The 26101-nt window shown below is 37.3% G+C and overlaps 1 protein-coding gene across 5 annotated transcripts; it reads right to left on the reverse strand.

Annotated features, from left to right (window-relative positions):
• Window positions 1-846: 846 nt before the first annotated feature.
• LOC140850758 (protein FAR1-RELATED SEQUENCE 9-like) lies at window positions 847-25331 on the reverse strand. Of its 5 annotated transcripts, none has more exons than XM_073258296.1 (4): window positions 21285-25178; window positions 21119-21194; window positions 1594-1738; window positions 847-1122 (listed from the first exon to the last, which is right to left on the reverse strand). In XM_073258296.1, the coding sequence occupies exon 1, from the start codon at window positions 23853-23855 to the stop codon at window positions 21291-21293; it is 2565 nt and encodes an 854-aa protein (XP_073114397.1). In that variant the 5' UTR covers window positions 23856-25178; the 3' UTR covers window positions 847-1122; window positions 1594-1738; window positions 21119-21194; window positions 21285-21290. The 5 variants fall into 5 exon arrangements, with proteins under 5 accessions (XP_073114397.1, XP_073114395.1, XP_073114391.1 ...); XM_073258294.1 differs by having other exon boundaries at window positions 847-1157; XM_073258290.1 differs by lacking the exon at window positions 847-1122 and adding an exon at window positions 25185-25331 and having other exon boundaries at window positions 1388-1738; window positions 21285-23859.
• Between the last annotated feature and the right edge of the window lie 770 nt (window positions 25332-26101).

The following is a 26101-nucleotide window of genomic DNA, read 5'->3' on the forward strand; positions in this document are numbered from 1 at the left end:
TACTTCAAGAATTCTTGATATGAAAGTCCCAACATTTAGACGGAGTAGAAAGCACTGTTCTGCTAGATGAGAGAGCATTTCGCCCCTGATATGGCAATGGAACAAGTTTCTGAGACCTTTGACCTCCCATATATATACGAGGGACAACTCATGTACCAAGTCTTTTCATGTCTCCCCCGGGAACATGTTCGAGAGAAAATAATAAAGAAATCTACAGCAGCACGCAAGCATGTTATGCAAAGAATCTGGTAGGTTTCTTAACAAGCTTGTGAAGCCTCTTAACAATCTTATTCAGATACCAATCCAATCATTTGCAAGGAACACTCGGGCCCATCATAATACTAACCCATAGGCAATAATGTCATTCCATCTTGCAGGATAAAGGAATTAAAAAGCATATCGAAGATATGTTGTTGAAACAACCTGGTGGTTGGAATAAGAAAGAGGAGTTATATCCAAGTATGGTATCATGTGGTGCACAATTAGAAAAAGGAAAGATGGATGCTATACAAGAGCTTTGGTTATCCTCTGCTGAAAGTGCTGCAGCATGACCCATAAACATGAATCTTTGGCATTTAGCGAAAATTAAGAATGTCATACTCGACCCTAAATGGTATTTTAAGCACTAATTTGAACTGAGCAATTTTAACAGACTGCTGTTTTCATGATATTTATTCCTTTTTTTGGTAGGAGATATTCTGTTCTTCCAAACGAATGAGAAGATGGTAACACATGCCACACTCGTGGCTTCAGTTTGTGAAGCAGAGTAGAGAAGCAATTGGGTTCATCTCCAGATTTTGCAGTTTAGTTAATTGCAAAAACTTACTAAAAACAGAAGGAACCAACTAAACAATCCAATTGTGCAGTGGATCCCTTCAAATAGCAATTTAGATAGGCAATGCAAATGGGTTTATATCAAATCATGCTGCTTTTCATACAACAGGTCCAAATTATTACACTTGCGACGGGCAGGCAATCAATGCTAATCAGGCTTGACATACCGCACATTTGATTGCCCAACATTAAAATCCCCTTTCAAGCTGCCACCGGTTGGTTCTCCATTCCTGCCCAGATTTATCCCACTTGAAAGCTTGCAGCAGTCTATCCTTCACGTTCTGAGTTCTGCCAGATATTGCTCAACAATCCAGGTTATGGGTCTAGGCGGGCAAGGATTACAAAAACCTTATAAGATCACTACTAATTTGTAATAAATGAAAGGCATGATGGCATGAGATGTTTAACAAAATTGCCGGAAACTCAGCAATAAACCATCTAGCAAAAGATAAATGGCATCATATGGGCAACCTGATACAGAACAGGTCCATCTGTATTTTGATGTCTGGGTTCATGATCTCAATGATTTTTGATTGGGTCACCATACTTCATCTTACTAAAAAGAAAAAGGTGCATCGCATATATCCAGGGAAAGTTGTAAAATGAATTACATCTTTGGAAGTCATAGTCCCTATCAACAACATACGAAGGATTTCCTAAACAACACCATGTATTCCAAGTCACTAATGGAGCACAGCTATATAAGCAAATTTACATGGCATATATCTTGCAGATATGAAAGGATAGTCAAAAGCCAACCTTGGCAGGAATACTGCTGTACTTCTGGCTTTGTGAAGTTGAAAACTGTTCATTGAGGCTCTAACTATTGAAGCCAAGATGTTGAATGCCTCACTGAAGCATCAAGGTCTTGCTGAATTTGAAGATCTGTAACGGGAAGTTGTCTCTGTCCGCACAAGGAGAGCAGCCACGTGAGAATTATCTTCCAGAAACCAATAAAAGGTTTATGCATTATGCTAACAGAAGACATGTTTCAAAGATCATATAAGCTCGGATTGCAAATTAAATGTGGTAGTCTATAATAGTAATGCTGCAACATTTAGAAGAGACATCCATAAATGTCACGAACATAGATAGCTTTGGAAGTTAAATAAGAAAATTACAAGCATAGGAGCAAGAAAATTCCGCACTCATCTATCAATAAGAGGGATTCAAATAGAATATATCCTTCACTCGCACATCTGCACATGATATTAAGTTATTAACCTTTTAACACTATGCATTCTGATAATTCTTCTTTGAGACTTGAAAAAGACCCTTCTCCAACCATAAATTAAGAAATATATGGTATTTTTGGACCCATCTCGATATACCATATTTGACCTTAACGCTCAGACAATGAGGAAAAAAGGACTCTGAATAAGCAATGATATGCATCGACACAATGAATAATTTTTCTGGAAAAATATTGGTGGATTAATTTTCCAGTTGTTCAAGGTCCAAAGCCCAAATAAGTAGGAGGTGATAAATAAAACACTTGATTACAATACATGAGAGCCCAAACAAGTTATATGGACTCCACTTCTCATGGTTCAAGAATGTAACTTGAGGTATTTTAAGATAAGGTTGCCACTTAACAGCTATTGAATTCGCAGTTTATACATCGTTTTCTACCTCTTGATCATGCACGAATCTCCAAGTGTGAGTTTCTGATTTCTGATACATTCTGTTCTCAATATGGACTGCTTAATAAGTTTGTATATCAGCTGCCTAGATGCATTTCTGGAATCCATGTGTGGTAGCAGTTGCCTAATTATGTATGCCTTTAACCATACTCTTCCATCTGTTAACATGTAATCCTGCAAGATAAGTGTGTATTTCTATATAATTCCTTGTTGGTCTATATTCTCGTCTTCCAAATGTGCACTTTCAGTCTCATTGGGTAAACGTATATTCAGCATGCTTTTAATGTATTTTTTATTATTCTACTCAACCTGAAACATAGATTTTTGTTTTCTTAGTGTGCAGTCTACTTCCTAAAATTGCATTTGGATTACAAAGGATAATGATAAACAATGCATAGATTTTAAAAATGGAATTTCTGATTCTATGTAGAGACATTTTGATGTCTTTATTATATTCAGAAAAAAACCCTAAGACATGAACAGCAAAATTTGACTCCGAGTGAAATTTTCTAACATCCTAATTTCCTCTTTTTTGTGAAGCACCAAAGTGCAATTAAGAATGCTATAATGGGGCTGCCAGTTAAGCTCAGGACTTGGGTTGAAAATTATGGGCACAAATTCTAGGTTGCTGGCCAGATTTCTAGCTGAAGTTGCTGACACCCAAAATACTTCAGACATGCTTGAACCTAGGCCAAGGGGAAAAAGAAGAAGAAATTGTAGTCTGGCCAAAGTCTGAACCTTACCTAGCCCACCAAAAACCATTCATTTATGTAAACTAACATCCGCTATGCAACAGTGTGTTCTGGGCTGGCAGTGGCTGTTCAGGCTCCATGTGCATGCATGAGGCCAGCCAGGCTACTCCAGCCTAAAAGATTCTGGCTTGTTCTTCTTCAGGCTCAGGATCAAGCATACCTCAACCTGCAGCTGCCCATTTGCTGATACTCGTAGGGTTCCGGTGGTGCAGCGGAAGGCTCAGATGTTTAAATTTTCATTCAAAACATCAAGCGCACTAAAGCCCTAAAGCCCAAGATTCTTTGACTATAGCAATTAAAGCATAAATTAAATGAGCAGGATTAGAAGAATACCTGTAAACGCTAATTATTTCCACCAAAAACACTAATTATTTCCACCAAAAACCATTCATTTATGTGAACTAACATCCACTATGCAACACTGTGTTATGGGCAGGCAGTGGCTGTTCAGGCTCCATGTGTATGCATCAGGCCAGCCAGGCTACTCCGGCCTAATAGATTCTGGCTTGTTCTTCATCAGGGTCAGTATCAAGCATACCTCAACCTGCAGCTGCCCATTTGCTGATACCTATAGGGTTCCGGTGGCGCAGCGGTAGGCTCAGATGTTTAAAATTTTCATTCAAAACACCAAGCGCACCGAAGCCCTAAAGCCCAAGATCCTTTGACTATAGCAATCAAAGCATAAGTTAAATGAGCAGGATTAGAAAAATACATGTAAACGTTAATTATTTCCACAGGCATACAAATGTCTGTCCTCCAACGGTAATCCACATAGGAATTGATCAAAGGACAGCGCTCCTTCTTGAACCTTGCTTTAAGAGTTCTAGCTTCTAGAATTCAACTAGCCTTCAACTGATCAGACTCTTCTTTAGACCTAAGTCTGAATCTCTCAGAACCTTCTTCTGACGTTGACCTCCTTCTTTAGGACTTCTTAAACCCCTTGTCCTAATAGGAATAGGTTTGTCTCAAAAGAACAAATTTTGTCCTAAAGGAACTAGAGTTGTAAGAGAGGAAGAAAGAGTGGATAAGACAATACTTATCTGAATTGAATGCTTAAACCCATCGGCCGACCCCTTTATATAGGATATGAGGGAGCGCTAGATGAGAAGCCACGCCCATAATGAATCACCATATCAGATAACCAGAGAGCCTTCAAGTAGAAGGACTCATCAGGCATTGATATGTTGATTCACCCTTTTCCACGCGCGCGTGATAGAAAGAGATGCTTTTGGCATCTTTTCTAAATTCAGATTAATCCAGAATTCACCATGTGGAAAGAGGATTCGAATCTACATTCCGATAATTAGATAAGGAGATAAGAGGTGCCTCCTTCTGCCCAAAGCAGGACTCTTTAGCGACTCTTAGCATGATCTGCAGATCACCGCATGCGCCAAAGAAAAACTTGGGCGTCCCATGCTCATTCAAAGCCTTTGTCATGCTTTAAAACATGTGCTTAGGAGGATAAGGGACTGATCTATATGCCATATGGGTCAAACACCCAAAGCAGAAAGACTCTAGTCCTTTTGCATGCCAAAATCAAAGTGGGCGTGCACCCCTCTTCTTTATGGCACCAAGAGTCCCAATGGAGTCCCATGCCCTTGGGACTCTTACCAAAAAATGTGGATAAGGCATTAGGCACCCCATTTTGACTGCCTCTAGGTGGCTTGACCTAATCCAAATACTCACCAAATTAGATTAGGCAAAAAGCAAGGTATCTGATCAAATTTGATCACTTATGGAGTTAGGATTTGCCACACGTGCTAGCATGCTTACCGACAACCAAATTGGATCCAAAATTTCAATCAACCATATTTAATGGATCTTTGGTCAATTTTCTTATGTACATGATCCATTGGATTTCACATCTAGTCAGCAGTAGGTCCGAATGTAAGTTGACCTAATTTGATTAGAACCCTTCAAATCGATTAAGGTTCAAACCGTGCTGATATGAATTCAGCAATTAGAACTTTCTAATTGATGATCGAATTAAACACTTTAATTTAACCAAATCTACAAGTCAAAATTAACATCTAGCAATGCATCATGACTGTCCAGAAAATGTGAAATTTGGTAGAAATACCAAATATATCCTTCAGTGGCAAATTACCATGCAATACAATCCTTCGATCATCCCTACACTCTGAATATGTTCATAAGTATGGAATTATGTCAAACTCAAACACATTCATATCGATTCTCCATCAATTAGTGATGACTCAAATGATGAAGCATTAGAAATTCTTTCTAATCTTTAACTTGCTTTGGTCAAAGACTTTCTAAGTCATCTAAAGATGAGAATGATAGGATGTCATCTCCTTTTATTAGGAGTGATCGATTTCTTATTGACCGACTCATAATCTCCATACACACTCCACCATATCCAAAACATCCCGTATATATCTTCATGTCATGCTTAGATATGAACCAAAATATAGATTCATGTGCATAAAATTATATGGTGGTCTCAGGTCTAAGGATCACTTGGACAGCTCCCACTTAGAGAACTATCTTTTGACATGCAAGTAAAGCTGCATAAGATGTTCTCTGTCGGCGAATCAATTCAGCGAATTCATTCCTTAATGAGCACCCACATCCTTGATTAGTGTCCCATACAAGTGGTTTGTAAAATCAGCCACCCTCTCTATCAAGCATACATAGAATATGCCAGTCTTATTGAAACATTGATCTCCGACTCAATGTTCCTATGATCAGAAATGTTTTAGATTAGGATTTTCGAATTTTAGGTTTCACAGACATGAACTTTTCATGATCCTAAAAATATTATCCTAATTTATGGGGTTCATTATAATATTAAACACAATAAGATGCAGCTATAATGATAAATCAATGCCTCATTTATTTCATAAAATATTATTACATGAGTTGAAATATTACAAAAAAAATTCCATTGCATCATTCATATGATTAGCTTATAGAGCATTATTCTTTTAATCTCTCACTTGCACTAAAGCCAATCATCTTTGTATCTCAATCCCATACAATTGAGATGGCGATCAAATAGCTGCTATGATATGACCTTAATGAATGAGTCTGCTATATTGTTCTTAGTATCGATTTGTTCTATTACGACATCTTGTCTTTCGATAATTTTTTGAACGAGATAGAAGCATCTGAGGATGTGCTTGGACTCATGATGAGACCTAGATTCTTTGGCTTGAGCAACAGCCCTAGTGTTATTACAATAAACTAGAACTGACCGTTCTATCTCAGGAACCATATCCAATTCTGTAATGAACTTCTTCATCCAGACAGCTTCCTTTGGCAGTTTCACTAACAGCAATGTATTCTAACTCTGTGGTTGAATCATCTACAGTTTGCTGTTTAAAACTCTTCCAACTCACTACTCCACTATTCAAGATAAATACATATTCTGAAATTGACTTGCTATCATTTGAATCAGATTGAAAACTAGAATCTATATATCCTTTTAGTTTCAACTCTGATCTTCCAAATATAAGAAAAACATCTTTAATTCTTTCTAGGAACTTAAGAATATTTTTCACAGCTTTCCAATGATGCTCTCCTGGATTAGCTTGAATTTGCTAGCTATGCCTAAAGTATAAGCTACATCAAGCCTGATACATAGCATGACGTACTTGACTGATCCCATAACCGAAGCATAAGAGATTTCACTCATTCTCTTCTTTTCTTCAGATGTCTTAGGACACATTTTCTCGAAGAGATATGTCATGACTTACAGACAGATAATCTCTTATACTTGCCTCTATGTTGAACCTCTTCAACACAAGATCTATTTACCGAGACTGGAATAAGCCTAGCATCCTCTTAAATCTTGTTAGATGTATGTCCTAGAAGCCAATCTTGAATGACACATTTTATATCTCTAGGACATGATTTTGTACTTATTGGGCAGTTATATTACCATTCATGTCTGTGTCCATGAATCATCCAAGGGAGTAACAAGATGATGACATATTTTCTTAAAGAGTTGAAAATTTGAGACATATGTCATTGATGGTTGATTCCTAAATTGCTCCTGATCATAGGATCATCATGGAGATGGTGATTGATCCGGATAGACCAGTGCACGGATCGCTTCCTTCAGACAGATGAGTCTCGAGTCTGCAGTGTAGAGACACTGGAGCGAGAGTGCAGGTGATTGTTAGAGAACAACTAGCACTGAGCGTGACCAACACGAGAAGTCACATGGATGTCTGCTCACTCGTTAGTGACTTTCTCGATGCTGCAGTTGTATGATTGGTCCTTTGATCTGAGATGACACTACTGCTCGCAATGAGGCTGCTGGAGTTTGACTAACACATCAACATGGATCTTAAGGAGCCCTTATAGCGGATGTTGGCAACAGTTGGTCTACTGTAGGAGTGGAGTGTGCATCAAGATGTGATCTATCGACCCTAGCAGAAGAGAGTAATCTTATGGGATTTAAGAGATTGAGTCCTTAAGTCTATGACCATAGCAGTGTGATTGATGGAAATTTTTTTTTATAGAATCACATATGGACTTAAGCTGATTGAATCTATCATATGACTGATGTTGAGGTTTGACGATTTATCTATGACCTACCATCTAGTCGGGACTCACGATAAAGGAACTGAATCATATGTTAACTACACCTAGAGGTTCATTTCAGTTCTACTGGATTGCCACTACATACTGCTAGGTGTCACTAGTAGATTGTGAGAGTTCACTAGGATTGTTCTGGATCGACAATCCTTGTTGAGTTAGAATGAAATTATTCCGATCCATTGAAAAAAGTTTTAATAATACGATGATAGAGATCATTGTATGTCTTACTACCAGATAGAATTGAACCTATGAGGTCACACAACAAAGAAATTAGGTCTGAAATAAGTAATTAAGCTTATGAAGTGTCAATTGGATTTAGAGAAACTCATTGGGTTCATGATAACCTTGCTGGCACATGGTTGGATCCAATTCCTCTTTCTGTTGGAATTACTTATTTGATAAGTTAATTCTAACTTAATTACCTGCTTGTAACCTACATGAATAAGATTCATGAAACTACAATTATTAGGTATCTAAGGTTATGGATCATATAAATTAAGGATGCAAGTCCCTTATGAATCTCCTTGATAGTTATTATGGGACGCCACCTTGATTTGATCAATTTGGACGTGTCCATTGATTAGAGGGCCTTTTATTTTCATTTGGGGCATCTCTTGTGTGTGTTTTGGGGTGTCTAATTATGGGTGCAACGGCTCCAATAGTTGGCACCTAATGGACTTCCTAATGTAAGTTGGATAACTTAAGTTAATAGGAATCCTAATGCAAGTAGGACTTATAATATGACATTGAATAGGATTTAATTCTTATGCCTATTTAAAGAGACCTCCCCTAAAGTCCCTAGATCATCAAAACCAGCAGCCCCTCATACCTAAAGGCTCTCCCTATACCCTTTCTTTCTCTACCTTTCTCTCCTCTTGGGTGTTCTATACACCCCTTCCTTGGGACGCGCATCCCAAGGAGTTCCATGCCCAAAGAAGTTTGGGTGCCTCTTTCTTGTTGGTTTCTAACATCTGGTAGCAGCACATAGCAAGAAGAAACTCTAGAGAAGAGGAGAAGAAGAAGATCAAGGAGAAAGATCAAGTGTTGATCGCCATCCAGGCTTCGTTCAGATTTAGTAGGATGAATTTTGGAGAACCAAAATTCAAATTAAAGCGAACTGTTTCAGGCTGATCCCGAATAAATATTCGTAGAGGTCGAACACTTGTGCGGCTAAGAGAGAGCCTCTTTTCTTTCAGATCCAGTTTTGAAGAAAGAAATTGCGAAACAGGTATGTGATTTGATCACAATCTGAATTTCAGCATATATCAATTTCAGCATATGAAATAGATCACGTGATTTTATGTTTTTATGCATGCAAAATTAAGATTAAAATTATTTTAATCTTTTTCTCCACTGTGGTATTTAGAAAATAAAGTTTTTGAAATACATATGCATGCATCAAATCCCAAAATCCAATAGTGGTATAGAGCCACGGATTTTCATATGCTGAATTTTAATATACATGTTTTTGAAAAGGTTTCAAAATCAATTTTTTTCTTGGTACATGAGATGTATGGATGAATCTTCAACTATAGAATTTGATTTTAGATTTAATTCTACAATATATAGTTGATATGTTGATGCATGCATAGATCTGAAAATTGATCTAGAAAGAGTTCTAGTTCATGTGAAATAGATACATGCATGAAACCTGAAGTTTTTTGTGATCTGAATTTTGATTCATATGTATGATATATGATTGCATATTTAGATCATAAATTTGACTTTAATCTGATCTATGATTAGTATACGAGATATACGATATCATGTTTAGACCTGAAATTTTGTTTAAGATCTGATTTTACATGCATATATGTGATATATGTTTGTATGTTGGAATTTGAAAATTATTTTCATATTTTAATACATACTTTCATGCAAAGTATTTAGATCTAAAATATAATTTTAGAATCTGAAATTTGCATTTGTATATGAGGATTTTGGTCATGAAAAAATAAAAAATTAGGTCATGTAATAAGATTACATCTAAGATTTTTGATTTGAGACATATGGGTCTAATTCGATTAAGTAATTGGTTAAACCGAGTCAAGTATTGAATTGAGTTGGATCAATTAAGCTAATGATCATACAATTGTTGTTGATCAAATCGATTGAGTCTCATATATAAAATCGATTAACCTAAGGACCTAATTTGACTTGTTGATTTGAGCCCAATTTACTTGAGTTAACCAATTCTGATCAATTATCCAATTGATATCTAAGACAAGTAATTGAAAGGTGATTATTTAATTGATTCCGTTTACTTACCTGACCAATTTATTGGTGTCTAAAGAAAGCAACAAAGGGGCCCCCACTAATCTCCACTTACCTGACCAATTTGAAAGATGGAGTCACAAATATGGTTGCTTGGTGGTTTGATTTAGTCCATGTCAATTACATCAGTCATGTGATGACTGATTAGATGAGATCTAAACCTAAATCTCTCCACAAAATATTAAGTCCAAGATCTTCCATCATTGTAGATGTACGGGTGTGCTACCGGCGTTGATTGTTCTCGGCTGGTCACAGTGGTTCAGTTGCATCGGGAACACGCAATCACTCTATTAGCAAAGAGTTGCTGCGGGGTAAAGATGGAGTTGGGCTCAATAACTGTTAGGTGAGGGACTCAATGACGGCTTTACACCTACTTGTGAACGGTGGATCTGACTTAACTAAGAAGTACGGACAATAACTGTTAGGTAAACCCACATGACTTAGAGACCAAGTGGCCGCAATATGTTTAGAGAAGTATCTGGGCAAAGAGTTGTCCACGCGTCGATGTTTATTCGTGTTACCAATAACTGTTAGGTGAGATACACGGCATCGATGGGACCGCAGCACCCACTAGAAATCCAATTGTCGCGTTAGGGTTTTCGTTTCTCCCTCGAAGAGTGTGGGAGTTCTAATAAAATAGTGGGAGTCTCTTTTTGCATCTAAAAATTCCTAGAGTAAACTTATAAAATAAATACAAGCATCCAATTAAAATCTTTGCTCTCTGCTGTTCATTGTGTCAGCTTCTAACCCTCTAGCTTGAATCCTAGATATCAACCGATTAACCAAAATCGAGTATATAGACTGACTTACAAACTTAAGAATTATTTTTAATTTTAAAAAATTAAGTAATATTCTCTATCAGGTTATTCTAATGTTAATAACCCATTCAACCCATAGTCAACGAGCTATATTTGACGAGTGGATGAACAATGACAATAAAGATAGGTGCTATGCATGAGTACATGTACACTGCCAACGACATATTGATTCATCCACAAGTATTGTGAGGTGATCAGAGTCGCACAGTGTATGTGATGCATGATGGACAGTCAGTCTATGATCGTTATTTGATAATGATCGAAGACATTACAGAGCTTAAAAGACTCGATATGACCATGCATAAGGAATTGTTTATGAATTTGATTCTACGATCCCTGATTAGTTTATATGGATAGTTTATGATAAACTACCATATGAAAGACCATCATGGCACTTTATCTGAATTGATCCAAGTGTTGATAACAAAAAAACCTTGAAAGAGTTCAGAGGTAAATATCTGGAGAGCTTAAAGAAACAAAGACACCTAGAGTAGGTATGTCGAAATTGCTCAATACTGTTCTTACGATTTTCTCTTCTCCTAGTTGAGCTACAAACTCTAGTGTAGAGTCGATGAAAAGGTAAAGGACTGAGGAAGTAACCCTTGAATTGGCTATAGGGCAACAGTTGCTGCTGTGGCCATGGATATCTGTCCTTTGCGATCATCGTTTGGATTTAGTTCTTAGATATGGTCTCTATCATTTGCATGTTGATGCATATGTGAATTTAATTGAGCAATCAGTGAATGTCATTGGATCTGAGAGATCCAAAATTGAGATAAAATTTAAAGTATATGTGGAACCTATAGCTAAGTCATATTGAAAAAAAAATGATTAACAAACTAAAAAAATATGGGTTTGGGCTCATTGACTGTTGAGTTAAATTTAGTTTGTGCATCATCTCTTTGAGAAAATATGACCAAGCTACTCTTGTGGGACAAGAGAAAAAAAATCACTGAGATACTTATCCTTGTACACATTTGATGTGTGTAGCCCATGTGATGTGCTAACCAAGGAGTTGTTTCTACTTTGTATATGAGATACAAATTTAAAATTTTTGAAAGATTCAAAGAATTTAGATGTAAGTAGAGAAACAAATCGAAAAATTTTTGAAGGTACTTCGATCGGATCAAGAATGCAATACCATTGAAAGAAATTTTTCGATTATCTCATAAAATGGCATTATTTTATATTGGACCCCTCTTAGTAAATCTCAGCTTAATAAGATAAGAAGAGTCATGGGACTATATGAGATATGATTTGATCCATAATGAAATCCACTGATTTATTTATATTTTTTTAGAGACAAGTTTTATTTCTATGAAATTGGGTTCTCTCTAAACATGTTTCTACCACACCATATAAGATATAACATGGGGAGAACTAAATCTTGATTATTTTGAGATTCAAGGATGTCCAGCCTGTGTCTAGGACAGCAGGTGGATATGTTAGAGGATAGGTCTATAAAGCTCTTCCTAAAAGAGTTTGGGATATTACCTTTTGATGGGATTATAACGTGATTGTGACTCAATACTATCTTCTTGAAAAACTATTTAACCAAGATGAAACAATGGGAGAAAAGTTAAGCTATAAGAGAGTGTCTCTAAAGAGCAGGAAGCCTTAGGACCTTAAGAACATATTAATCATGAGCCAGTAGACGTGTATTCCTCCTCTACCTCATACACATAGTAGAATCTCCAATCCTCTCGAAAAGTATTTGAGTATGCTTAACAGAGGATGTAAAGAAAATCGTTTCTTATGGGAGATAGGGAACATAGAGATGATCTCCGAACCTACAACGAGGCGATGTGAGACATCGACTCCAAGAAAGGATGTGAAATAGCTTTCCTGAGTAGAGATCTTTTCAAGATTTTTATATACAATAGCCTATGGATTTCATTTCTTGTGTAGGTGATTACAAAGACCACAATACCCTTGGAGTTGGAACATTCATTTCAATGATATAATCAAATTGTTTGATCAGATACGAGCAATTATGGATTTCAAAAGGATCAGTGGAAGTGTCCAATACTGACATCGGTTAAAATATGGTTGAATATAGATTTCTCCATGAGAGACATAAAGTGAGCATCCTAAAGATTTATAGAGATAGATGCAATTGGATGCTTGTATTTTACAGATGAAGTACAGAGATCGGATGCTGAAAGTGTTCAGCATAGAAATCTTAGAGAGGGATCTGCTACCCTCTCGGACATAGTCGTATGCCATAAAGTACTTGAACTGATTATACCGTGATTGTCATAAGTAGATATCAGTTGTATCCAGACTGTGAGCGCTAGATTGCTGTGAAAATATCCTTAAGCTCTTAAGAAGAACTGAGGACATGTTCGGAGAAGGATTAAAGCTAGGAGTGGAAGGATATACCAATTCAGATTTTGATGTTGATGAAAGAATGTCTACATCATGGATGTGTTCCTATGTCGATATTTTGGAAGGATTTCAAATAATCGATCAATGAAAGCTGAATACCCTGTAGATGTGTAGGATGCATTCTGATTGTAATATTAGTTACAGAATTAGTTATCATACCATCAGATACCATGATACTATACTGCAAAGACAATGACACCATAGCCCTTGCTAAGGAACCTAGATTTCACCAGATATCCAAGCACATAGAACAGCAGAACACGTGACTACCTCGAGTAGAAATATATAGAGGTGCAGAGAGCAAACTCCACATGTGATGTGAATGACCCACTGGTAAGTCACTTGGCTAGCCTAAGACTATAGCCTGTCTTGTGAAGATAGGGCTTGGTACATGGCAGATTGGCTTTAGTGCAAGTGGGAGATTCTTGGATGTATGTCCTAAAAGCCAATCTTGACTGACATATTTCATATCTCTAGAACATGATTTTGTACTTATTAGGCAGTTATATTACCATTCATGTCTGTGTCCATGAATCATTCAAGGAAGTAACAAGATGATGATACATTTTCTCAAAAAGTTGAGAATTTGAGGCATATGTTATTAATGATTGATTCCTAAATTACTCCTGATCATAGGATCATCATGGGGATGGTGATTGATCCGGATAGATCAGTGCACGGATTGCTTCCTTCGGACAGATGGATCTCGAATCTGCAGTGTAGAGATACTGAAGCGAGAGTGCAGGTGGTTGTTAGAGAACAACTAGCACTGAGTGTGACCAACACAAGAAATCACATGGATGTCTGCTCACTCGTTAGTGACTTTCTTGATACTGCAGTTGTATGATTGATTTTTTGATCTAAAATGACACTACTGCTCGCAGTGAGGCTGCTGGAGTTTGACTGACCATCAATATGAATCTCAAGGAGCCCTTGTAGTGGATGTTGGCGACAATTGATCCACTGTAGGAGTGGGGTGTGCATCAAGATGGGATTTATCGATCCTAGCAGAAGAGAGTAGTCCTATGGGATTTAAGAGGCTGAATCCTTAAGTCTATGGCCATAGCAGTGTAATTGATGAAAAAGAATTTTCATAAAATCACATATGGACTTAAGCTGATTGAAGTTATCATATGACCGATGTTGAGGTTTGACGATTTATTCATGACCTGTCATCTAGTCGGAACTCACGATAGAGGGACTGAATCACACGTTAACTACATCTAGAGCTTCATTTCTATTCTACTGGATTGCCACTACATACTGCTAGGTGTCACTAGTAGATTGTGAGAGCTCACTAGGGTTGTTCTGAATCGACAATCTTTGTTGAGTTAGAGTAAAATTATTCTGACCCATTGAAAAGAGTTTCAATGATACGATGATAGAGATCATTGTATATCTCACTACTAGATAAAATTGAATCTATGAGGTCGTACAACAAAAGAATTAGACCTGAAATAAGTAATTGAGCTTATAAAGTGTCAATTGGGTTTAGAAAAACCCATTGGGTTTATGGTAACCTTGCTGACACATGGTTGGACCCAATTTCTCTTTCCGTTGATATTACTTATTTGATAAATTAATTCTAACTTAATTATCTTCTAATAACCTACATGAATAAGATTCATGAGACTTCAATTATTGGATGTCTAAGATTATGGATCATATAAATTAAGAGTGTAAGTCCCTTATGAATCTCTTTGATAGTTATTATGGGACGCCATCTTGATTTGATCAATTTGGGCATGTCCATTGATTAGAAGGTCTTTCGTTTTCATATGAGGCATCTCTTGAGTGTGTTTTGGAATGTCTAATTATGGGTGCAAGGACTCCAATAGTTGGCGCCTAATGGGCTTCCTAATGTAAGTTGGATAACTTAAGTTAATAAAAATCCTAATGTAAGTAGGACTTGTAATATGAGATTGAATAGGATTCAATTCTTATGCCTATTTAAAGGGACCACTCCTAAGGTCCCTAAATCATCAAAACCAGCAGCCCCTCACATCCAAAGACTCTCCCTACGCCTTTTCTTCCTCTCTCTTTCTCTCCTTTTGGATGTTCTATACACCCTTTGGGATGCGAGTCCTAAGGAGTTCCATGCCCAAAAGAGTTTGGGTGCTTCTTTTTTACTGGTTTCTAATATCTGGTAGCAGCACATAGCAAGGAGAAACTCTAGAGAAGAAGAGAGAAAAAGATCAAGGAGAAAGATAAAGTATTGATCGTGATCCAGGCTTCGTTCTGATTCAGTAGACTGAATTTTGGAGAACCAAAATTCAGATTAAAGAAGACTGTTCTAGACTGATCCCAAATGGATACTCGTAGAGGCCGGACACTTGTGTGGCTAAGAGAGAGCTTCTTCTCTTCCAGATCCAGTTTTGAAGAAAGAGATTGTGAAACAGATATGTGATTTGATCACAATCTGAATTTCAGCATATATCAATTTCAGCATATGAAATAAATCACGTGGTTTTATGTTTTTATGCATGTAAAATTAAGATTAAAATTATTTTAATCTTATTCTTTGTTGCGGTATATAGAAAATAAAATTTTTGAAACACATATGCATGCATCAAATTTCAAAATCCAACAGATCTATCTCTATAGATCTTTATGCTCAGTATATAGAATGCTTCATCCAAATTTTTCATGAAAAACTTATTTGATAGTCAAGTCTTGACCGATAATAACATTGGGATATCATTCCTAATTAAGACTGCAAATAAATCAGGTTGACCCATGATCCGATCCAACCCACGTAGATCTGATCCAAATCATTTTAAAGGACCTGTGGATCCAGATCAGGTTCTAAAATTGGACCCTATTCATTTTTCAAATCGGATCTGGATTTACTGAATTTTGATCCGATCCGATCCGATCTGCGAAGATTTTGGATTGATTTGCATCCTGAGATAAATGACCCGATCCAATCCGACCCGATCTGATCCAAACCCATCCCTTATCTCTTTTTGTTCCTATATTACATGAATATTAATTTTGCTCGAGTCTGCTTTAATATCTGTTGCTCTTGAAAAGACATTCTATTAATTTTTAGGTTCTTATCTTTTAAAATTTTGTTAAAATATTTTGAATTTAGATTAACTAAGTCAAGGACAATGGTGAGAAAAATATGATTAGACTTTTTGGATTCTTTAGGTGAAGAGTGTGGGACATGGAGCTCTAATACTCTTATATATCAAGATCAAAATTTATAGTGCAAATAAGATTTGTTTATAGATCTTCTACTTATTAATCTTGTTATTTATAACTTAGATCCGAATCAATCCAGATCTGGATCCAAATCAGATCCGTATTTCATAGATCGGGACTAGATTATATATGGACCCGATCTGATCCGAATGACCCATTGGATCAAAAAATTTGATCATGGATTTGACCCAATCTTCTGTTAGGCTGGATTTGGATCTAATATTTAGACCCGATCAAGAAACCGAATTGAATCAGAGTCACTCATGATTCGATCCGACCCGACCCATTTGCATCCCTATTCCCAATTAGTATATCATCGACATACAGAACTAGAAAAACAATAGCACTCCCACTTGTCCTCTTATACACATATGGTTTATCCTCATTTTTTATGAAGTCAAACTCTTTGAATGTTATATCAAAATGGATGTTCCAACTCCTCGAAGCTTCCTTCAATCCATAGATTAATTTCTTCAGCCTACTACTTGATTTGCCCTTCCACTTGAGATAAATCCCTCTGGCTAAGTCATATAGACCTCTTCCTCAAGATTATCATTGAGGAAAGCAGTCTTGACATCCATCTAGCAGATCTCGTAACCATAGTATGCAGTTATAGCAAGTAGAATCCAAATGAACTTGAGCATAGCCACTAGTGAGAAGATTTCATCATAGTCAATTTCTTGCCTTTGCTTGAAATCCTTCACTACTAACTTAGCCTTGCAGGTCTCTACTTAGCCATCTGCTCCGATCTTCTTCTTGAAGATCCACTTACACCCTATTGGGATTACACTCTCAGGTGCATCAATCAAAGTCCACATTTGGTTGATATACATAGAATCCATATTGGATTTCATGACTTCTAGCCACCTGCCAGAATTTTTACTCATGACAGCTTTGGAATAGGTCAGCGGATCATTATCCTGAATGATGCTGATCTCATTGTCATTCCCAATGAGAAAATCATATCTTAGAGATGCATGTCGCACTCTATCCGACCTTCGAAAAGGAGATGTGTATTGTGGATGTACCTTATCCTTAGATACTTCTGATTGAGGATTACCTTGTGGTCCAACCATAGGTATTTCTGGAATGGTATGTAGATCTTGAACTTCTCCAAATTCAATATTTCTCCCACTAGCTCTTTCTTGGATAATTTTTTTTTCCAGAAAGTGGCATATCTACTAACAAACATCTTTTGTTCAGTAGAATGATAGAAGTAATATCCTTTAATTTTCTTGAGATACCCTACAAACCTACATTTATCTGATCTAGCACTTAGTTTATGCTCAAAAATATTCTTGAGATAAGCAAGACAGCTCCAAACCTTAAGATGTTTAAGATTAGACTTCCTTTTCATATCTCATATGAAGTGCTAGCAACAGACTTGGAAGACACCATGTTCAAAATATATGCGGTAGTTTCTAGGGCATATCCCCAAAAAAATATTGAAAAATTCGTGAAGCACATCATGAACCACACCATGTCCAATAGAGTGCGATTCCTCCTTTCCGCTACACCATTTAACTGTGTATAAGGAGATATCCATTTAGATAGAATGCCTTTATCCTTAAGATGATCGAACAATTCACTAACTAAATATTCTCCTCCTCGATCAGATCGAAGAATGTTGATATTTTTTTCAGTTTGTTTCTCAACTATATTTTGATACTCTTTGAACTTATCAAAGGCTTCGGATTTATGCTTCATCAAGAATACATATCCAAACCTTAATACATCATCCCTAAAGGTGATAAAGTAGGAATATTTTTCTCTGACTTGAGTTGTTATCGACCGACATACATCTGAATGTACAAGGACTAACAGCTTCCTTGCTCTCTCTCCATGCCAATGAATGGAGTCTTAGTCATCTTACCCATGAGACAAGATTCACAAATTCTCAATGGTTCATAATCATAGAGGTCGAAGAACTCTTCTTTGTATAATTTGTTCATCCTTGACTCACTAATATGACCAAAGCAGCAATACCAGAGAAAAGTGATATAGTGCATTTTTCTGGTAGGTGTGAGAAATTCAGTTTTCCATGCATGTATTTATGCATCCTATATGTGCATTTCTGATATCCAAGCATGTAATTTGTATGCGATATATATCTATAGGTTAGCAATCGAAAACACAATGATTTTCCTAAACCAATCTATAACTAAAATAAAGTTTGCCAGCAGATTTCCTGGTCAGTAAAGAACTCTTTAGCATTATTAAAAGTTCAAAACTATCTTCAGACACTTCCTCTTGCATCTGGTCACTATGCACTCTTGTTAGGTATTCTAGCAGAAAAGAAACTAGGACTCTAATCATGGAACAAGACCTACCATTATTTATAGACAACCGCTTGCTTCATTTCAACTTAATAATTATAAAATTGCCACTTATGGCTAGCCAACCAAAAAAAAAAAAATTAAAGGGGCAAAGAGGCTAATTGAAACAATACATCTAAGATCTTATAAAGAACTGTAGAAACAAAGACTTGTTATCATAAATTTGCTTGACCAAGCATTAATTCAGATTCTACGGAAGGGCTCAAATCATAATGCACAATCTCATTTTTGTATTATGCTTGGGACTGAATTAGTAGGTTAGCTACCCAGTGTTTTAAACTGTGGTACAGAAGGCCATATATGCAACTGCATATATATGCATATGCACTCCCTTGACCAAACCGCATTGCCAAAATGCGATTATTATATACAATCATACTGCATATGGGCTGAGAAGGCAATTGACTTAGCACCATGTAGCTATATGCGTGGCTCAATTAGCATTGTTTGGCTACATATATGGTCTGCTTAGCATTATGGAACAAATATGTGTCCCACTCTTATGTGGGCCTGTAGATGGAGCATGTTCAAACCATGGATCAAGTCAAACTTGGGATTCAATTATGTTATAACAGTCACTATTAGTATTAAGTACTAAATAATAAGCACTAATTGTTAGCTGTTATTGTTATCAATATCGATATGAATTATCCAGAAATGTGTTACTATCATAATTATTGTTTTTATTGTACTTAATATATTTTCTTTATTTTTTATAGTTAAAAATACTGATTGTATATGTGCCCATGTAGCACATATGGGTTATGCTGCTCAAATATCGCAGCTGCCTTTTAAAACACTGTAGCTACATGAACCAAATTTACAAACCTAAATCCTCTCTCTTCAAGCATTCAGACAATTCATGCACTTTCCATTGAATTAAAATTAATGAAACTTTACATGACTAAATATTCATGTAATTGCTGCATCACAATATGGAATTTAGGCTCCCCTAAAATCTGATAACTTAGCCATACACATACAGATGCTGAGAGCTCCACTGGAGAACTAGAAAGAACTCGTAACAAAGGAAAGGAACATCTGAGGTTATATTTCTAAGATCAAGCTTACAATATCAAGCTGTTTAAATTACAAATGAACTCCCTCTATTTCTGTGCTCCGGCATGCCTCCTTTATCAGTCATGAGACACTAACATTCTTCCAACCTTGACAACATTAAACCAAACTGGAAAGATCCAAATATACCTCAGGAACGAAGAAAAAAACCCTACATATTGGAAAGGCACCAATTACCATTTCAAGTGTTCATATGAAAGAGAAAGATTTCCTGTGGGCACTAAAGTTTGGATTATATATATATATATATATATAGAGAGAGAGAGAGAGAGAGAGAGAGAGAAAGAGAGAAGTCAATTGTTGTCTGTAAATATATGATTAAAGATAATGTTTCACATTACGAATACTTGGAAATTTATTCAGATTCTATATACTAAGATAATGATTACATGCATCATACAAAAAAGAAACAAGTAAATAAATACATCACCAATAGGCAGCACTAGCACTATGCACGTGCGAAGCATATGTAGTGCTTTGAATTGTGCACGGGCAAGGGCTTCTACTCTCTGCCTAACAAGATGCAAAGATGTGCTGTTTTGCTACATTAGAGGAAGGGAATGTCATAAAAGATGACTTAAGAGTCTAACAAGAAAGAGACCTACCTCTTCTGCACCTTGTGCAACTTTGAAGTCCCTGCAGGGGACTGAGTCAAAAATTGAACATAAAAGGCACAAGACTACCTAAGGGGTATTGGAGGCTTGGGAAGTCATGCAAGAGTTCCACCTGTATGGTAGTTAAATACATACTTATTTTATCTTGCACCATTTTTGCATATCTCATTAGTTTCATATATTTACGAGTTACTTAAACAACTATTCACAACTGCAATTCTACAAATTTTTGCTGTTCACCAAATTGATAGATATATGTTCTTCTAAATATATGTTTAGGAACAAACTTAACCTATATCAGATAGACCCTGTTATCTGAAATACAAGCAAAAGGTATGTCCGAACAGCCGCAAACTAAAAGAAGAAAAAATGGAAAGGTAAAATGTTCAGGACTTAAGTGGGTGAATATATAAACATGATATACTCAAGCATGTTATAATGCTACAATCTCATCATTTATAAAAATAGCAATGAATTCTTTAATAATGTCACAAGCCATAGGAATGTCTATATATACTTCATTGAAAGAAATTAATTTTAATAGAAAGAGTGATTGGGCCTAAATTTTTTCTGTAAGAAAGGAAAGGAGCTGATTGTACTTCCTACCTCCATACGTAACATATCCGAGGTTTTTGGATTGCATCCTTTATCTATCTCCATTGGAAACAAAACAACTCACAATCTGCAAGGTGAGAGATGAGGAGGCACTGTAAACAAGTAACCAATATAAAGTCAATAAATAACAAAAGCACAATAAAGCAGTCTATCTTACATCTAATCATCTAATGTCATGCTCCATCAATGGTTTTTTTGATGCCAGCTTCTTCACATTCTTAGTGGATGCATCTTTTCTAGGTGTGACCTTTCCAAGCTTTTTGGTTTGCCTTTTTTGTGATGTTATAAAACTCTGCAAAGTTTGTTGTCCCATCTTTTGCTTTGCAGAGACAACTTCATCTACAGCCTTCTGAAGTGCATCCTTTGCAACCTTATAGAACTCTGCAGTTGTAGCCCCCTCCCTGGCACATTTAATGGCATCGCGACAGAGATCATTGTACCTTGCGGTTGAAGGATCTTCACAACTACCTCTGAGCTCAACACCATAATCATCCAAAACAGCACCACTTTTAGCATGTTTTGTCCATCGTTTCAAGATGTAATCTTTTGGAAGCATGCGGACACCATTGATGATGAAGACTCTCAGAGCATGTCTGCACAAGACACCAGATGACTCAAACATGCAGCAGCTACAATGTGCTTTGTTTTCAGATGCATTAAAGGTGACCCTGCATGTCTCTTCAGCATCTTCATTTCTCAACACTTGATACTTGCTAATTACTCCATCTTCAATTTTATCTACATGGTAACCCAAGGATTCAACAAATTCCTTCTGAAACCTGTTGAATATTGTCCTTGTGTAGATTCCAGCTGCTTGTTTTTCCATTGGTGAGGCAGTCTTCAGAAATGGCTTTTCAAACAATGTAATGAAATCTGCTTGAGATTCTTTTTCATACCAACTTGCAGTGGCCTGTCCAAGTTGCCTAACAGCCCCTCGCAAAGGGGCCTTTACCGTGAAATACTTTTCAATAACCTTGTCGAGGTTTTCGCATCTTTGAGATACAGATTCTGCTGCAAAGAATGTTTCCTTCAAGTACACTGGAAGCCACTGCTGGCGAATACTGTATAAGGACTGCAGGTATGCATTCTCCTTGAGGCCATACTTATCAATTATTGCATCCCAGCATGACTCGAATGATTCCCTTGTTTCAGACCCATCAACACATTTCTTCAGTTCTCCTTCAAATGGGGAATGTACTGAATACAAATCAGGCAGTTCTTCCTGGATGGTATTTAAGACATGTTTCTTGCAAAAACAATGATGGGCATTTGGTAGTACTTTTGCAACTGCTGTTGCCATAGCCCTATTTAATTCAGTAATTAACGACACTGGATGGGATGCGGGCATTGCTGCAAGCCAATTTTCAAAGAGCCAAACAAATGATGCCTCTGACTCATCAACAAGCAGTGCACATCCAAAAACTACAGGTTGTAGGTGATGGTTTACACCTGTAAATATAACAATAGGCATCAATTCCTTGTCATTTTTGTATGTCGTGTCAAGTCTAACAGCATCACCAAAGTAGTAATAGGCCATTCGGGCTTTAGCATCAGCCCAAAAGATATTGGTCATGCAATTATTGTTTTCAACCTGTACCGCATAGTAAAATGCAGGATTCTCTGCTTGTGTTTTCTTGAAATATTCAAGAAGATTTTGAGCATCTTCTGGACCCAAGTCATTGTATCGGATCTCTCTAGGATACCGTGAGTCCTGACCATTCAGCAGTAGATTGCGAGTATCATCAAAGTTCTTTGAAATAACAAGTATCTCTCCTTGTGAGCGAATGCATCGCACCTTGCTGGGTGGTGAAGGTGTCAATTCATGAGTATGCTCCAGCACAAGTTTAGAAACCACCCACATATCACCATCTTTCCGTATTATCTCAAATAATGCCTCACAACCTTCCTTGTTGGGATCTTGAATTTGCAACCTCTTGCTATCATCACTGTTGTTGTCCCTTCCCGAATGGTAACGATGCTTTGAACACACAAGTTTCAACATTTTGAGGGATTCATCATGCAGCGAACGACGAGACTGACGAACACGAGCTTCAAAACCCATGCGGCTAGCATATGCATAGTAGTACGTCTTCGCAATCTCGAGAGATTCAAACTCCATACCAAGATATGGATCTATCACAGCATCTCCTTCTTCTGTAGCAATATAATGCACCCTGCTTGGCATCCCAACTTCATGATTATGCTCCTTCACGAGCTTTGTCACAACCCATTTCTCATCACCTCTTCGAATCACCTCAAGCATTGCTTTGCACCCTTCCCTTATGGATGCTGCCCTTTTTCTTGTCTTCTTTCCCGCAATTATGCGCTTCTCCCTACTGAACCCTTCTCTTGAACACACAAACCTCAGCATGATAACGGACTCATTGCATTTCGATCGCCTGGACCGTGCAATGCGGACAGAGAAACCAATACGGCCAGCATATGCGATATAGAAGGTCTTTGCAGCCTCCCCTGATTCAAACTCCATACCCACAAAAGGATCTAGCCTTGGATCCCCTTCCATGGCAAACAGCTCCCTTCGGACGGACTGCTCAACCATCTCAAGAGGTGGTTGTCGTTCCATGTGGTGGTGGGGTGGCATTGGGTTCTGCTCCGGCTCCATGACATGGGGGCTGACACCCAGTGTCGCCCAAAAATTGATGCTATCATCTTCAAGGTCCACATGGTGATCTATCAGTCCACTGTCACCGTGGGGGTTGCCATCCATCGTTCTGAAAAAAATTCAAAAATCATGAGATCTCGGAAGCAATCACAAAATCATTTTTTCAATGTTTTTATATTAAGAAAAGCGGGATGAGACCAGATTGGTGGAAAAATTGCAAATAAAAATAAAGTAAAAAAAATGCGAAAAAAAAAGGGCAGCTCTATCAGCCCATTGCAACTGTAGGGGTTGTCGTCTATCACTCCAAAGAAGAAACAGAAACCCACAACAGCTCAAAAGTAATTAAAGAACTGCTCTTTCATGTCTCCAGAGTCAAGTCAAATGATATCGGACTGATGAAGAAAATGACTATAAAAAAGATCACCAAATAATAGATGGCAGTTCTGAAAAAGAATCAAAAACCTAAAGAACCCAGAAGTAATCAGAGAAACCCTTTGTCTTCTTCATAACTGGACAACCAGAGGAGCTGAGTGTTATTAGATTAATGGAAAGTTTGCAATAGAAAAATCGTGAGATAATGAATGACAGTTCTGAGGAGGACGCAGAATCCTAGAGAGCTCAGAGTCAAACAAAACAACTTTTATTTCCATTTCTCAACAATCAGAGAATCCAAGGGCATCAAATGGAAGGAATACTTGTCATAAAAAGGACGATATCATAACGCCTAGAATTGATCAAGAAAGCATTTTTCTATGCCTCAACAATCAGCGGAACCTAATGGCATCTGGTTGCTACAAAAGTTGCAAGAGCAAAAACAAATATTAAACTGCTCTTCTGAAGCAGGATAAAAATCTTAGAGAGATCGCAAGTAAAAAAAAAGGAAGAAAAAGCACTTTCCGAATGGCATCAGAATGATGGAAAATTTTTAACAAAAAGATCGCGGAGATTAAAAAAACACAGCAGCTATGGAGAAGAATCGAAACGCCAGTCAGCTCCGAAGCAATTAAAAAAAAACATTTTTTTCATGCCTGTGCGCTCAGAGAACCTGAAAGGAATCAATTTGAAGAGGCAAAAAGTTGAAACAAAAAGTATAGCAATAGCAAGAGCTATCGGCAAATCCAAACAGAACAACTCCGGAAATCTTTGGCATGCGCAAAAGTCAAAGTCGATCGAAAGCAATTATTTATCCATAAAAGAGTAAAACCAAGATCAAAACCCTAATCAAGAAGGCAGGAAATTAAAAAAAAAATAAAAATAAAAAGCAAACTGAGAAGAGAATAGAAGAGATGGGCATAAATTAAGAAACCCTAGAAGGAAACAAATCAACGGAGACCAAAGGGAGTAACCAAAAAAGAATAATTTTTTTTTAAAAAAAAACAGAAATGGACAGAATTAATTGGAGGAGCTTGAGGAAGCCTTCTCTTCTCTTCTTACTTGCTTCGCTCGCTCGCTGCTGGGTCGCCTCTTACGCTTCTCCGCTTGGCGGCTGGGGCCTCTCCCTCTCCCACCCGATGATGTGAGGATAACCCTAAACTCACCGCATCGCAGCGCAAACATGAGACCTCGATACCATTCAATTCATGGCTGGAAACTAATGGGCCGCCTTCTGCCAGGGCCGACGTCCTTCGCTGTGCAAGCCCGGAACATGTTGGGCTGCCCAATATCTTTGGCACAAGTGCTTAAGCGACCACTTAACCAATTTATGGAACATAAACCATGTAATTAATGGCCCGACAACGCTTTCCTTTGTCCTTTTAGACTTTAAGTACTACTTCTTTACATTCTTGCTGACATCATAATGATGATGAAGGTAGTGCCATGTAACCTTAAGTTGGTCTAGCTAGCAGCTGTTCTAAGTCATGTATTGCAGGATTTTATAAGGTTGGATGGGAGACATCACGTGGAATGGCAAATTGATTGTATAAAATTAATTGTGTCACGGCAATAACTTTAGGAGAATTTCAGCCCTGAATTTTGTTGTCAAATTACTGCCTCAAGTTATTATAGGTCAACCGCCCAAAATGTACAAAAATGCATACTTGCTTGCTAATGATATTAATGGAGGGCAATGCTTTATCCTCTCTCTCTCTCTATATCTTAGTGTAGATGCTCGATGGTGTGACAGAGAGGAGAGAGGAGAGAGGAGGAGTAGGCCACTATTGAGGTCACAAGTGAGATCGAGAAAGAAAAGAAGGATGACAGCGCCGAAGTCATTAACGAGATTTGAATAAGATATGGAAGATAGCAATTGGAGTTGCACATGAGATTTTTGAAGGAGAAAAAAGAGGATAGCATCAAGTTATTGATGAGATATGAGGAGAATAAGAAAGATGGTATCAAATCATAGATGA

This window comes from Elaeis guineensis, chromosome 1 (genome assembly GCF_000442705.2).
Source record: "Elaeis guineensis isolate ETL-2024a chromosome 1, EG11, whole genome shotgun sequence".
NCBI classification, from domain to species: Eukaryota; Viridiplantae; Streptophyta; class Magnoliopsida; order Arecales; family Arecaceae; genus Elaeis; species Elaeis guineensis.